This window comes from Leptinotarsa decemlineata, unplaced genomic scaffold (assembly GCF_025532065.1).
Source record: "Leptinotarsa decemlineata unplaced genomic scaffold, Ldec_3_MD MMD2_tig00003798_RagTag_RagTag, whole genome shotgun sequence".
Lineage (NCBI taxonomy): Eukaryota > Metazoa > Arthropoda > Insecta > Coleoptera > Chrysomelidae > Leptinotarsa > Leptinotarsa decemlineata.
The window spans coordinates 2,018,606-2,035,810 of NW_027412596.1; the positions used below are offsets into that span (position 1 = coordinate 2,018,606).

The 17,205-nt window shown below is 32.4% G+C and overlaps 1 protein-coding gene across 1 annotated transcript in view; it reads left to right on the forward strand.

Annotated features, from left to right (window-relative positions):
• The first annotated feature begins 1,586 nt into the window (after positions 1 to 1,586).
• LOC111510063 (CWF19-like protein 1) overlaps positions 1,587 to 17,205 on the forward strand; it is a 19,068-nt gene continuing 3,449 nt past the window's right edge. Inside the window, exons 1-6 of the mRNA XM_023165921.2 lie at positions 1,587 to 1,752; positions 4,456 to 4,616; positions 4,667 to 4,771; positions 7,848 to 8,062; positions 9,233 to 9,554; positions 9,639 to 9,851. Coding sequence (XP_023021689.2) covers positions 1,733 to 1,752; positions 4,456 to 4,616; positions 4,667 to 4,771; positions 7,848 to 8,062; positions 9,233 to 9,554; positions 9,639 to 9,851 — 1,036 coding nt within the window. The 5' untranslated portion in view covers positions 1,587 to 1,732. The remainder of the gene's footprint in view (positions 1,753 to 4,455; positions 4,617 to 4,666; positions 4,772 to 7,847; positions 8,063 to 9,232; positions 9,555 to 9,638; positions 9,852 to 17,205) is intronic.

Below are 17,205 nucleotides of genomic sequence, written 5' to 3' on the forward strand. Positions count from 1 at the left end.
AACAAATTGCACACTTCCATCTGAGTTCGCGATCTGTCTCCATACCCAATCATCATAAGTATTTCAATTCTTTGTTTTACACTTAACACCATTTCTACTTCCAATTAAATCTAAGCAATCATTCGAATATTCACGAATACCAAAAATATTGTAGTACTAAACTGTCACTGAACATCAATAAATTACTAAACAAATAATGATATTTCACAAAAAACTAGAGGACTATGTTTTTTATAAATGTAGATAAGAAATAATTTCTTTCATATTCTGTCTGCTAGACTACAAGTACCAAACATGTTTGGAAACAGCTCATTTTTATTACTCTAAACATGTAGCAAACTACGGGGTGTTACATTTAAACCAATTGCCGCTAGACAATAAGTATTTTTGATAATATTGTTAATTTACCTAATAAAGAATGTTAAGCGTTACTTTATTAGCACACACACAACTACTGTATTTTTGTCCACCCTGTACCAATTGGAATCAACATGTGATACATTTTTGGAATCAGCTCAGCTAGAGTAATCCAAAAATTGAGACAAAATGGGGGTGTTCCATTAGAAAAAAAATGACGGTGACGTCATTACTCGAACGTAATTCACCCTGTATATTAGATTATTATTTTAAAATACGGTAAATTAACATAAAAAATCGACGTGTTTCAGGATTATTTCTTAAAATGACCTGTTTAGCTAAAAATGAATTTGTTCCATACTTTACGGACACAGTGTATCTGTGCATGACATTGTCTCTTTCTTGGTATTTGCAGCTGAATATGCACTGTCTCCGGCCATAAAAGTACAGTGAGCTGTACATACGCTTCCATCTTTTGCTATGATGCACCAAACATCTAAAGGTTTCGCATTTGCTTTCTGTGAATGCTTGACCTGAAAATAAGTTATTAAGATTAGTATCTACTGTAAGAATCACTCTGGGTTTTCAAATGAAAAATTGAGTCATTCTGTTGATCAACAAAGAAGACAATAAACATAACAAGTCACAGGTATAGTTGATTGTGGATACACACAGTTTCACATGTATCGCTTCTTCGATGAATTAACTATGCCATTAGGAAATCAGAAAGGTAGCATACTGCTAGCTTGGAAAAACTCACCTGTCCAACTAAAATGTATAAATTGTTCTCAATCTTTGTTCCCAGCTTCACAACGATGTCAGATTCGATATATTTATACAATTCCAAACCTTTATATGCCTTCATCTGCACATGTGAATGAAAACTGTGGGTAAAACCAAATACGAAGCAATATCTACATATGTAACTGGAGGAACACCATCAATTGAATAATCCAGATTAGAAACATTCAATAAGAAAGGGTCTAAATCATTGACCAATCTCAACATCATTATATATCTGTAACACAATGATAAACATGTAAACAGATGATGGTGTATTTTTTCGAACATACCGTTTAGCAACGTCCACTTTCCATTTTGATTGAATTTAAACACCACAAAAGCTCCAAAAATGTGAAAAACACTCCACAATAGCGAACGACACCAAAACCAATGATACTCTTATGACAATAATTAGATTGTTTGCCCTACGCCGCCATATTGGGTCACGTGGTTTAGATTGCTCTATTGTATGATTTAGGGTTAAGTTATCATTTTTATTCAGAAAAATAAAAATATTAAAAAATTATTGTCCGAAGAAGGTACCTATAACAGTAATGTTGTAGATAAGAACTTTGTACTATTGGTGAGAGAAATGACTGACAAACAGAAAATGTAAGTTGATATATTTTTCCTAGTTTAGTAATTGGCAAAAATTTTGAAACACCCAAAGAGCTTTTTCGGAAACTGGGTAAAAACTTCTCACTTTGACAGTTTTTTATGAGAATGTATCACTTTCCACATAAGGAGAGTAGCTCAATACATTTTTATATTCAGTTCATTGAATAAAATAATCTTTGGCATTAACTATATCATCAAAAATAATGACTTGCCCATTTGTTCCGATAATGCCTTTTGATATTATTTTTATCATTTCCGAATAAATCATTTTGTGGACAAGTAAAAATTGTAAAGACTCAACACTATAAACTACCTCTATTTATTAAAACTGCATTCAATAGATAGCTTTATTTTCTTTCTATTTATTAAAGGTATTTGACGCAATGCAGATTTCCTATAGATATTATTGTTTTGAAAAACTCAGCTCTAGAGTATATCTTAGTAGAAATGACCAAGTCTGACGGTTCTGGTGCATTGTGACAATGCATTTTCCCTTTATAATTAATAACGATTAGAATTATGTAAATAAAATTGAATCAAAAGAGTAATAGTGAAATTGCTGTAGCAACAATAACATTTATAAAATATCCAGAATTTGTAATATGTATATCAATGTAATGAAAACTGTTTATTAAAATAAATAGTCGAGAATTTGATCATCAATTCACTTATATACCATAATCTGGAGCAACAATAACATTCATAAAATATCTAGAATTTGTAATATGTAGGTATATCAATAATGAAAACTGTTTAATTAAAATAAATAGTCGAGAATTTGATCATCAATTCACTTATATACCATAATCAGCAGCAAAATCAGTTTATCACATGGCAGTTCTCAATTAATTGTTGTACTTGCTGACTAATTTAATATTCAAATGTCTGTTGATCACATTTTTGTAAAGATTTGACGTGATAATTTAGTAACTGAACATTATTAGAATCAAAGTGACGACCTAGATCATGATGTTCGGACAAGGGCATCTTCCAAACTTTTGATAAATCCCTTCAATTATTAGAACTGTTCCATTCGTAATGGAATTGAATCAGATATCATTCACAGAATTCCTACACAATATCCTACACAATTTAAATGAGAGTCAGTCTGTTTTGAGGCTCAGATTTTAGAATGTCATCCATGTGGCAGAATAAAAATGGCAAGTCAAATGCGAGTTTTCTCATGACCATCACATAATAGGTAATTCAAATATACCCTTTCAATTTTAGATAATTCAAATTTCAAATAATTGATAATAATATTCATTTCTCTTGTTGAAAAGTATAGACTTGTTTCATGGCTCATATCACTCTGTCATACAATGTCTCTGTTGTTTCAACTTTTGCTTTGAACAGTGATGCTGTTTATATCTTATGCAGCAAAGTGTACTCCTGAGGGACTGAAGATAATATATCAGGTCATTTTCAAATTTCAAAAATAGTAGTGGACCAAGTATGGATCCCTGTGGGCCAATTTCATTAATTACTGTGCACTCGCTATAAACATTTCATTAACTCTTTGTGACCTGTGTCCTAGATATGAAGGCAACCTCTCGTATTTTTAGAATGAGTAGATTATGATTCACACAATCAAGAGCCATGGAAAAATTTATGATTAGTCCAATATTTGTAATTTATTATCCAAAGTCAATATTATGTGTTCAATAAAGTCATACACAACAGTTTTAGTGCTTGTTTTGAGCGAAACCAAGTTGAAAAGTTTATTGAAATTGAAAAATTATAAAATCTGAAATCCCATGTTGAGTTTAAACAAATTAGAGAGACTTGTTTCTGTATACATTTGATACTTATTATAGTCACTTTTTTAAATATAGGAGTAAGCACTTCATTTTTAAGATAAGTCAAAAGGTAACAGAGTTCATTAGCATATTTCTTCAGAAGATTCAAAAAGAAATTATATAATTCTGATGTGTTTCTGGAGAAATCTCTATTCATATTTGTATGCTTGTGCATATTTTTTATATAATCTCTCATTACTAGATGTTTCAGAATACTGGCAAAAATGAGACAATGAGAAATAATTTCAAAATTCTGTTTTGGGTAACAATTACAGATTTCAGAGTCTAAAATGAAACAGCAAAAATATGGGATCAGGGATTTGTCGTAGTCTGGTAGAACAGCTTTGCCTGAACATCATCATGATCTATGTTATTACTTTGATTTTGATAATATTCAGTTCATTCAGATTATAATGACAACCCTCAAAAACTATGAAGCACATGCTCTATGCCGAAAACTATAATTTTCGTGGTTATTATTCAGGTTGAATCAGTTGTTAGTTCAAGAAAGTATTTGACTCACATTATATATTTGATGTAAGTATAGAGAAAAATGTGTGAAATTCTTAGTACCATTAAATATCAGTTGAAAAATAAGTTAATGTTTGATTGAATAAGTTGAAAAGCATTCATCCAAAACATTTTTGTGTACTTTTTGGCCCGTTATTAAGAATGCCAAATGACTAGAAACAACTTTTGGCGCTAGGTCCTTCCCCTTAGTTTAAGCCTTTATTATAAAATTTCACGTTAATAGTCAATACTCTTTGAAAACTTCAGAATGATGTTGGATAATGGAAAACTTTACTGATTATATTGCTCTTGAAATTATTTGGCTGATGAGATTTCATTATCAACATTTTTTATAAATTGCATTCTTTTCCTCTCATTTGATTTTCAGTTTGGTTTGTGGTGATGTGGAAGGAAAATTTGATGCTCTTTTCAAGCGAATTGAAGCTATCATAAAAAAATCAGGACCTTTTGACATGTTGTTATGCGTTGGAAATTTTTTTGGAATCAACAATAAGGAATTCATTCCTTATAAAACTGGTGATAAGAAAGGTAGTATTCTTCAATGATTGAGATCACTGTTATTTCAACATATTTTTCAGTTCCCGTTATCACATATATTTTGGGGCCAAATAAGGAAGATCATTTAAGAGAGTATCCTTCAGACGAATCTGAGTTTGAATTGTGCCCTAACGTTTATTATTTAGGTAGGTTATGAATGTCCGCCCTTAAAATATGTAATGAAACGTTTTCATAAAAATATAAACGCTTTTAATCTCAATTTTATGTTCTGTCTTTCGAGCATACCAAAACAGAATTATTATTCAAGATGAAAAAAATATCTAGAAAATTAACAGAGAAGGCTGTTGTTCAATGGGGTCTACCCACTGGATGATTGATTAGGGTTTGAATATATTCGTGTACTTTATTGGGTTTTTAAGTCAAAATTTCTCTTGCACACTCCTGAACATTGCTTGAGGGGAAATAGGGGTGATATGTCAAATGAATTAGAAATGTAATTTAATTCAGAGGAAATTTCTTGAAAGAAGTAGAATATTTGTATTCTGTCTTCAATAAATAGACCCTGATATAAGTTGAAAAACTTCTCTGGCACATCTACAGTTTTGTTATTTATTCATTTATTTATAATATTGTTACGTTTTCCCCCCTTAGGTTTACCGATTATTAACTACACTGAACGATAATCAAACTTAATTTTATTTCACTTCAAATACAACAAACACTTGAACTGAAATTTTAACTATTATTCGCGTACCACACTTTAAATCCACTTGACTGTCCCGATGGGCGAGATGATGGCGCTTGTATCTGGCAATCGAAGGCTCTAGAACATTCCTCGGAATTCCATCGAAGTCTGTAAAATATTCGCCGGGAATTCCATCGATTCGGTGCGAACAGCCGCGAAATGTCTGTCGAACTGAGCGCGCTCTTCGCTACGTCACAATTGGTTTATAGCTACCAGTGGCGGCCGGCGTTATTTTCTTTAGGACACGATTTACAACAATATCTACATTGAACATACAAGGTCATTCCACAATTTTTATTAATACGTTTGTTGTATGAAGCAATGTATTTTCATTCTGTGGTTTTAAAACATTTTGAAACATTTTTTGGTTTCCGACCGGCATTTTCAGAATAACTTGAATTATTGATCAAAAAGTGTGAACTTTCACGGCCGGAGATAAGTGTTTCAAAGCTATTTCATGGATTTTGTGGCCGTGGTCTGTAGGTTTTTATGCCTGATGTTTCATCCACTACATTAGAGGCGATTAAGTAATAGTTGAATTGCTCAACTCGTTCTCAACGCTGAAAGTACATTGTTGGAATTTGTCTCCGGTTTTATATCATCATTTTGGGCATGGCTTCGTTTCTCATAATTGGATTTATTCATCTCATTTGTGTACAATTAAGCACAGATAACCTCTTCCTTTCTATTGAAATTATCCCTGTGTTTCTGGATTTCCATTAACTATATATATATATATATATATATATATATATATATATATATATATATATAATATATATATATATATATATATATTCTTGGATAGTAATTTTGAGTTTAATCAAGTATTTGTGTATCTTCGAATGAGATAAAGTAAGGGCCTTCTTTGAGAGCATGTTCGGCTACAGCTGATTTGTTGGTTAGTTTAAGGCGACAATTTCTCTGTTTTTTTTTTCTTTTTTTTCTCTGATTGATTCGGCCGTTACTTGATGAAGATCCATAGTAATTTCACAAACTACACCTAAACGATTTGATCTCCACAAACTTTATTGAAAATATATCACAACATGTTTCGCTAAACATTAGCTTTTTCAAGTGATTAATCCAAGGAATCACTTGAAAAAGCTAATGTTTAGCGAAACATGTTGTGATATATTTTCAATAAAGTTTGTGGAGATCAAATCGTTTAGGTGTAGTTTGTGAAATTTCTCTTGTGTTCAGAGAGATCGGTACCTATACTTCTTTTCGCTGCTCCAATGAAGTCTGAGTGTTTGGGATGTTATTTACATCAGATAAAACAAACTCATTATTCATTAATGGTTGTTTACGGTTATACTCCATGATTATTGTATATTCAAGAAACACTTTGTGGGATGTTCATTAAACAGTTTTACAAAAATGCAACGTGTTTTGCTACAATAGCTCCTTCAGGCGTGTCTTTACTGTAGTGAAGGTACGCCTGAAGAATACGTTATAGATTTTCATCAAGTGTCGGCCGGTTCCATCACATACCTGATTATTAATTTCAAAGTTGTCGGAATATTCGATGAGTCATGTCTCTCATTAATTTAGTTTTTCGATTTCCATGGCTTCTATAATTTGACGAATTTTCGGATTTTGTATCTGGGCTATTTGTTTTGTGAAATCTAAATTAATCTTATATTTTGTCTGTAGGTGGTGTTATTTTCAAAGATTTTTTCTTTGTTTTCAAAGATTTTTTTGTGCTCCTGGGTCCTAACAGATATCCTTCAGTTGGTCTGGCAGATATTTTGTTGATCGCAGTTGCTGCATGTAATACTGCAGACCCCCTGGTTTTTGAGCGATATTCTGTCTTTTCGTCTGGATAGTAATCGTGACACTGTTGAATGTGATTTATAGATAGCCCGGATATTTCGTCTCATCAGTATTTTCCCGATTTTGTCGGTAACACCTTTGACGAAAGGCAGCGTCTTGGTCTTCCGTAAACACCAAAACAGCGAGTTATTAGTGTGTAACCCAGACTATCGGTTGGGTTTCTTGTTATCGGCAGGTTTAGGAATGGTAGTTGCTAGTTCTCCTCCATCTCGGTGGTGAACTGGATGCGGGGGTGGGCGTTGTTCAGGTAAGTAACAAAACGGTTCAATTCTCGTTTTCTGTGGGGTCAGATAATGAAGATGTCGTCTATATATAGTTATCCACATCTGATTAGATTATTGGATGGAAATTATATCTGTATAAAAGGCAATGAATGCTACAATCACTTCACTGCTATTATCAGAAAATACCCTGTAAGGGAAAAATATTTTACTGGATGCACGAGTTTTTAAAAAACCCACTTTGAAATATTGATTTCAAAATACATTATATTACATGAAGAATATTGACAAGATATTGTGGATGAGTATATGTGTATAGTATATTCTTTCTTTCTTTCTTTGTATTCACCCAGTATATAATGAAAATAGTACATTTTCATTATATCTTCATAAATTGCTCCATATACTCTCATAAAACTCCCTAATTTCAATCAATTCAAAAATCAATTAAAAATTTAGGTAAACGTGGGGTGTACACAGACAGCAAGGGTCTCAAAATAGCTTATATAAGTGGATTATCAGGGACCGACTCTGTTGGACCATGGACTTATTCTGAAAAAGAAGTTTCTGAACTTTGTGATGTGTGCCTCAAAGGAAACCCTTCGTTCAGAGGTGTAGATATTTTGCTGTCATCTCAGTGGCCATCTAATATTATTGCCGAGGATTCAAAAGAGGTAATAATATCAAATACAAAGATTTGAAATAAACCTTTTGGATTGCTTTCTTCTTTGTGAAAATTGAAAATTTTAATATCTTGACTGTAGTGAATGGCAATGTATCTATTTATTATTTTTTATGTCAAATATCTTGCTTACATTTCGAATTTACACAAATAATGTAATATTTGACTTTCAGAGAAAACAAAACCCGGGCTGGAATGCCATGTTTGAATGGAACTTGTACCAAGTAGTACAAGTTCTATTCTTCAAATTCCATTTGACCACAGCCTACCAGTCCGGATTGTGTTTTCTCTATTTGCTATACAAAATAATATTTTTTTTATTTTTCATGACTCGTACAGAAATCCTATGAATAATAATAATATCACAAAACTTGAGAGCAATTTTGCCCCTTTTTGTTGTTTTTTTTCCTATTGTAGTGAGGGAACAGGTTTTTTTATTATTTCCACTTGTGTATGAAATGCATATAAACTGATTTTATTTTCAGAGTATTTGCAATGTAAGTTATATACTTTCAGTATTGCTGAATGTTACATTTGTAGAATTTTTATTGTATTTTTGCCTTTAAGGCTTTGAACCTCCAGGTAGATTCTCATTCATTTTTTCTTGTTTTATAAAAGCAAACTCCAAACCAAATTGAAATAAACAAAATTAGATTATTTTGTGAATGATCTTTCAGGTTAGATGGTAAATGTAAAACTCTTCCACTTGCTAAAAACCTGATTTGGTCTGCAGGCAGCGCAAGCGACTGTGCTTGGGCTGATGTGCTCTGTTGTTTTATCATTTTCCAGTTAGGGAAGTTTGGTATTCAGTGTGGAAAAGCCTAGAGCAGTGCCACTGACAGGTTCTGTTCTAATGGAACCGCTTGCTCCCTTGCAAGGGAGTAAGCAATCATCTTGCAGGCCAGAGTAGCCCGCTATCCAAACCAGAGACAAATTGTTGAGTCTTCCTGTTGAGGAGAGTTTTTTTTGGTAGTTTGGACGTTGATCTGTGAGAGCCAAGAGATTCATACAAATAATTCTCATGGCACATATTCTAGATAGGGGCACTCAAAGTGTTAATAATTGAGTTATTGTTATTAATTTTGGAATGTCATATTTTTTCTGAACTGTTTTACTTTGATGCCATGTTGTTTATTGGTAATTTTAAATTATTTCATTGAAGGTTTCATTATCAGTGAAAGCCACCAGTGATCTACCTAGTTATCTGTGTATGAAACTCAAACCGAGGTACATTATCAGTGGCATCGAAGGCGTATTTTATGAAAGGCCACCTTTCAGATGTCCGAATTTGGGAGATCATGATGTTACCATGGAAACTGTTTCTCGATTCATAGCACTGGCAAGGGTCAGTAATGCAAATAAACAAAAATGGATATATGCACTGAGTCTGACACCACTAGACAAAATGAAACTGAGTGAACTATTACAGAAGACAGTAGACGAGACACTTTGTCCCTTCAATTTCTATGATTTGGAAAGTAAAAGTTAGTTGACATTTCAGTAAAACATCAGGTGTCTGTAGTTACATTTAGTTTTTAAGTTTTCAGTAACATCACTTTCTATTTCAGTTTTCAACAGCAAAAGGAAATATTCAGGGCCCAGTCAGTATTTTTATGATATGAATGCCTCAGACAATGCAAGTAAAAGTACTAAAAAAAATAATAAGAAACCCAGAATTGAATTCGATCAAAGTAAATGTTGGTTTTGTCTTGCAAGCCCCTCAGTGGAAAAACACCTCATTATTTCAGTTGGAGCTTCAGCTTACTTGGCACTTGCAAAAGGTATGAGTATTTTTAAAATCACATATTCCCAAGGAACTCACCTTTATAAGAAGTTGCCTTTTCATTAGTGAATGTTATAATGTAAAACGACGATGATACTTATTTTTGGTGGTGCATTCTGCAGTTATTAAGTAAACAATTCTAATGTATTATTATTAGTAGAATTTTTGATGAAATCAACTGAATCTAACATGTATCCTAACACAATTGATACTGAATTCGACTAATGAAGAAGGAACAATTACTCAATTTTTGCAGACAACACATCTTTACTGTGATACAATAATGAATACGTTACAAAATCATTTGGGAAAAGGAACCTCTTAAAAGTTATCGAATGGTGTGATGCGAACTTACCATCATTTATTACGTTTCAACAGCAAGAAATGTATACCTTAAGATTTATTCAAACGGATTTTTGTTTTGAAACATCAGATACACAATTTCAAAAAAGTTTATGTTATGCGACAGTTAGAGCTATCTATTAATAAAATATTAGATTTTAAAATGATAAAAATAATTTCTTTCTAAATTAATTAATTTGATTTCAATATAATTTCCACGATGATCAAATAATTTATTCAACTTTTCTGAAACATTATAAATCTCTCCTATCTATTTGGGAGTATGATAGAGCTGTTAATAATTCGAAGATGTTTTTAACACTTTTGTCGGGAACTTGTGGCCTGAAAAATTTAATTCACTTTAGATTAAACTCTTAAAACTGCAATTTCAACATTTTGGGTTTTCTAAGTCGTCAGCGGAAATCAGTTCTCTTAGGTTATAATGAGAATAGAGTTTTTACTGTGTTTTCAACATTGTTCAAATAATTCTGAGTTTCTTAGAGGTCATCAAGAGATATGCTTTTTTCGGTTTGGATATCTATTTTTTTTTCTGTTATTGTTTTGTTACCGCCTAGAAAAGAAATAAATCAATGATAGTGGCTCTGAACAAGAAGTAAATTGTCAATAATATGTAGAAATGAAAAATGTTGATGGCAAAAAAATTCGAATTATTGCAAACAAAATTACTTCATGACCTCAAACTTGAAGAAATATATGAAATATCACGGCCCTAAAATGCTCTTTATATCGCACTGTCGGAAAGTGGGAGCGATAAAATGTTAATTTTTAGCAATTTTCAGAGCATATATCGTTTTAACCATTTCAGTGCAAAGAAACTCAATATGTTTGTCCCAGTTGAGGTAACAATCAATCAATAACCTCGCCAAGCATTTTTTATTGATTTTGTTGTTCAAGGATAGGTCATCCTTGCTCTTATCTAACAATTGTTTGATAACATACTTCAACGGATGTATAAATGCTCTGTAATGTGCCAATCCTGGATATCGAAGTTAACAAAACGAAGAGGCGTATCTCAAAATTTCAAATTTTGAGTAATTGCAGCTTAAAGATTTTTATTAACTTCCACCTGTTTTTGCCTACTTTAAAAACCGCTTTGAGAATACTAATAACAAAAAATATTGCTTCAATGCCAATATATGATGAGAGTAAAACCTTAATATTTCTGGTTTCACCAAAAGGGATGAAACTGCCCTTAGAAGAGATACGCCCTTTCGTCTTATTCGAAAATAATTTATTAAAAGCACAAAACTTAGTTACGCCTTTTATCAAAATTCATAAAGATGATGAAAATACCCTTTATTTAAAATTTTTGAAGCTGCTTTAAGTTGATATACAATATTTCTACCAAAAATTAATAAAATTAACGTTTATTTCAGAAAAACAAATGCCAACAGGTTAAAGTAACTAAAACTAAGGAAATGTAACAATGTATTTAACTCAACAAAGAAGCAAATATATTTTTTTCTTATTTTACTAAACTTAAACAAAAATTAAACAAAATTAACTAACATGTTTGAAAAAAACAGTACAAATTCGTATACAAAAACGTTAGTGTGGCAACTGCTCGTAAAAAGAAACATGTTCTGGTAGTTTAATGATGGGAGTTGTTCCACTACACAGTGTCCTCAAGTCATTGTATTTTGCAATTGATATTTTGGCATATTTTGCAATTGATTGAGGCAGGGTGGCTCAGATTTGATATTGTTTCTTGCAGTTTGTTTCAAAGTTATATATCGGTAGTTATTCTGCAGATGACTATTCTTAAAATAAATCTTATCGTTGGTACCTTTCTGAACCATGACCTCATGTATTTGTTTCCAATCAATTATACCTCCTTCATCATCCTTTCTAACCGCTAGTATTTGTCTGTCTGTCGAAGTTAAAGAATGCACAACATATGGATTTTTTCTTCTTACCAGTTTTAGGACTGGTGCTAACTGAGACGGTACAAACAAGTCTCCAGATTTTTTAATAGCATGATCTATTGTACTATGAGCCGAATCTCCCTCACTCTGGTCGTGGTATGCTTCAAAAAATCTTAAGGAGATGGACTGTATATTTTTTAAAGTGGCAACTGCATACAAAAGCATCGCACCGACGATGGAATTTTTATTCTGTCCACTACATCCATCGGAAAATAAAGAGACAGTAGTTATACCCTTGGAGTCGATTTGTTTTAGGTATAAATATAAACATGTTGAAATTTCGCTCGAGCCACGTTTACTCAGTCCTTCGTTCCATAGATAACAGTGGCAGTGTTTAGTTTTAACTTCATAGATAGTGAAGTTATAGTTTGCCAGTCTTCGACGATAAAAGAGTTTGCTTTCATTAGTAATTGGTAATAATAACCTGCTGCAAATTAAAAACAGCACATACCTTTAAGCTGTCAGGATTGGCTTTCGCTTCCTTTTTTATTTCACGAACCTTTTCTTTTTCTGCTATGTGCTGTCGGTAACTTTGTTCTAATTCTGCTTTTTTTTCAATGATGCCCTGTCTGTATGTAAAACATAGGCCACACTGGTCTTTTTTAGGATGGCGAAAAGATAATCTTAAACTCTCAAACACATTAATATAAAGAGAGTAGCTGCGTTGGTTATCTTTACCACCTCCATGTTCATTGATAAACATATCATAATTTTCCTGACAGTAAGGTCTGCATGCAAGTATTCACGAGTGGAACTTTGTCTGCAGTAGTGCGACTCCATTCTCGGAAATTTCTTTATGTGTTCCAGTATTGAATTTTTAATTTCTTCGTCCTTGTCTTTCAAATTTACTGGCCTGCCTCCCCTTCCATCTTTTTCAATAACTCCTGTTTGCCCAACCTTAGTTGAAGATGTGCGCATTACCTTTTCTGAAATTCCCAAAGTACTCAAAAACATTTTCTTGCATACGGCTATCTGTAAATCATCTTTTGGTAAAAAATAAAAGTTACTTTTATGTCGCCTTGAATCTTGGTCGATTATTGTTTTTTGCTTGGTATTCAAACGCTTTACAAAACGAGCAATATATTCTCTTTGTAGCTGCATGGACGCAGTACCGTAAAAATCATTTAATATGTTTGTTCTGTCCTCTTCTGTAAACAGCACACATTTTTTCCCTACTTTTGAACAAGTAATACCGTTGCACCTAGCTCTCAAAACTTTCTTTGCCGGCATTACTTTTTTACTTTTGGAACTAACGTAGTTTTCACCCAAATTTCGCTTTTTCGTAGCAGCTATTTTTGTGTTTTCCTTCTTTTTCAAAACTAGATCTGTTTCGTTTTCACAAGGATTTCCTTCCACACAGTAGTTTTTTGGAACGTCGTCAATTTTTTTCGGTGCACTGATCTTGGGTACAACGCCGCCACAGTCGCAAGACTCGTCGTTAGAAAAATGATTCCAGCATAATAACTTCGAATAATTTGGATATGCACTGAAAACTTCTTTCTTACAAAGCTCTAATTCGCATGTTTGAATATATGTTGGATCGTCATCCGAATTATCTTGGAATATAGGCGGTTCCTCACTATCACTAACATCAAGTTTGTCACTGGTATGCTCTTCAAATTGATTTATTTGGATAGTTTGAAGACCTGTCACATTTGTTTGATCTGCCTGGATATTGGGTGCATTATTAATATCTAGTTTATCCATTATCATTACGGGTGTACTTATTTGGCAAGCTGCTGTTGAGGCAAATTTTTGCTTTCAAAGCTGAAGAGGGATATCGTCTTCGCTGATACTATGGGAATCCTTACGTAGCATTTTTAAGGGAATATCCTATTCACTATCGCTGCTAGAATAACATTCATTTTTGAATTCAATCACTACACCAAAGTACCACTTCTTCTCTGGTTTCTAATACATTTTAACTTTTGCCCCCTTCTTTAACGAATCAGATCTATTTACCAACTGAATTTGATTCGACAAAACAATATTTTCAGTACCGTCATTCCATTTTACGACAACATCCATGCTGACTATTTTTAATGTTTAATCTGAAATTAAAGCTTAATAAGTAATAATAATGTACCATAGTAATAATAATAGCATACCTTACTAAAGAGAAGCTACCAAGAGGCTATTAAAAATTAACAACCACCACTTTATTTTGAACTGACGATTTTTGATAGTTAATCTGTAATAAAAACCGAATAAGTAATATTGATGCACAGTAGTAACAATAATAACATACCTTAGTAATGAAACACTATCCACAGAATACTAAAAATCACGAATGAACACATGCCCGATTCGGTAAGCAACAAGTAGCGTTTTCATTTGAGGTTATGTTGTCAATAAACAGATGACGGAACGGGCGTAACTTTTTCCTTCATATAGTGTAATACGACAAACGGGCGTAAGTCCATTTCCGCCTGTTTGTCGTGTTCTGTAATTATTAATTTGAGTTACGCCCACTGTCTATATATATATATATATATATATATATATATATATATATATATATATATATATATATATATATATATATATATATATATATATATATATATATATATATATATATATCAATAGAGATACGCCTGTTTGTCATAGGAAAAAATACTTATAAATAGCAACATTGCCGGTCGTAACTCAAATCCGCCAATTTTTGAGATACGCCTCTTCGTTTTGTCAACGACGATATATACTGCTAGAACAGAACAATTTCTTGATTCCTGAGCCAAGTGCACGGTAAAACAAATCTGAGTTGCTCGAATCTGAGCCAAAATGTTCAATACTTTTCACGGGAAATTATAAAATATTTTGATTGAAATGGCATACCACCGTGGGGAGTTTCTTATTTTACAAGTCCAAAATTATTTTTGTTATTCTATTTCCAGAGATGGTGAATAATTCAAAGAATTTGCTATGGATATATGCTTTCAATAATGGATTGGGTTTATTTCAGATGATATTTTTTCAGTTGTTTTTGGCTGCAAACCAGTAAAAAGCCCCTGATTCATGAGAATCACACTAAGAGTGAATACGGATATATATCCGCGATTAATATACCGACGAGGGTACAAATAAAATTCTCAATACATGTTTGGACCAAATTTTTATAAAAAAAATCATGACTATGACACAATCCTACCAATTACTTTAAATTATGTGTTACAGACCATTTCACAACTATAGCACAAATTGTCATAACTCACGAGAATAATGTTCAAAATGATATCAAATACGATAGGAAAGTAGATGAAAAAAAGTTCAGAGTTCAAATGCAGAGTGCTGACTGGAGTGGTATTTTTCATTGCAACAATCTTAATCGTGAAGTGAACGAGTTCATTGATATCATAAAAACTAATTTAGAAGAATGTACGAGGTACATCAAACTGAACAACAAAAAAAGAATGCGAAAGAAATGGATAACTGGATGCTTGATTAATTCTGTAAACAAAAAATAGCATGTATTGAAAACTTAGAAAAAATCCAAATAATACCGTTTTACATGAAGAATATCAGGCTCATAAGAAAATATTAGATAAGCTAATTAGGGAAACAAAAAATGAATAGGTACTATAGGAATCGTATTAAAAATTGGGGTAATGATTCAAAAAAAAAGTGGCAAACTGCAAACGAAATATTAACTGACCAAGATCCTACACCTACACTTGATAAAAACAAAAAATAATGAACTCGTCAAGGACCCGGTTCAAATAGCAAATAGTTTCAACCATTATTTCATTTCTGTAGGTGGAGATCATTCTGAGTTTTGCTGATGATATTGTGTTGTTTTGCGAAAACAAAAACTGGTTCAATTTGAAACAAATTAGAACATGACCTTCATCAAATCAAGTTGTGGTTCGACCACAGGCTCTTATCCATTAACTTTGAGGAAACCTATTACCATTCAGTAGTTATGACAACTCTCTACCAGAATATGACATCAAAATCTCCAATATGAAAGTCGTCAAACCCACAAAGAAAATAAAATGTCTTGGAATCATTTTAGACAGCAATCTCAGATGGGACCAACACAGATCATATATCTAGTTAAAAAATTACGTTGCATACTTTACAAATTAAAACGGATAGCAAAGATACTCAATCAAAAACAGAAAATTATGTTATATAAGAGTTTATTTGAGCCCCATCTGAGATATGGTATAACTGATTGGGGTGGAATGTCGAAAACTCATCTACATTCTCGAGGTTATGCAGAAGAGATTTATCAGTTGTATGCTACAGAAAGGTTACGACTACTCTACTTTATTCATAATTCGGAATATTTGATCCCAGACAGCTGTTTTTTATGAATATTACTGTTGTACAGTATGAAAACAAAAATGAATCGACTACTTATCCCTATAAATGTGCTACACGTCGGAATAATAGTATCGTCATTCCAATAAAGCTCAAATCAGTTTAGTACTTATTCCAATACATTGATTGGTTTTATTTGTTTATATTCTGTTCAGATGTAGCTATTTTAAATTTATATCTTAGTCAAATGGATTTCGCTTTGAAAAAATGACCATTTTTCGAAAGAAATGCTCATTTAAGAAAAACTATTGAACTTAGCCATAGGGAATACTTAATGAAATTTGTAGAGGTTTCGTTGGCGCTTCTTATGGATCAATATACAGGGTGTTCCATTTAATATAAGGAAGATTTTGCAAATTTTCATTTACAATATTTGGCAAGCGGTTTTTCATACCCTGTATATCACAGGTCGATTTCAGATATATCGTTTGAGAGAGTTACCAATGTAGAATATTCGACCAAAAAAAAATTTCAACTGGACTTGGCACCACTTTATAATTTCAAATATTCTGAGTGACGAATATTGGAAAAAAAAACCTGTCATGCTAGATATCTCGAAAACCGTCAATATTTTCGAAGTGCAGATATACATAAAGTTTATTTTATTTTCTATGAAGAAACCGAAAAAGCGATAAAAAATATAGGTTGCCATTTAAAAAGACACAGTTGGGATCCGCCCAGAAAAAATCGAACACCCTGTGTGACCGCCAATATTTTTATTTTGTCGAGCTCGAGCAA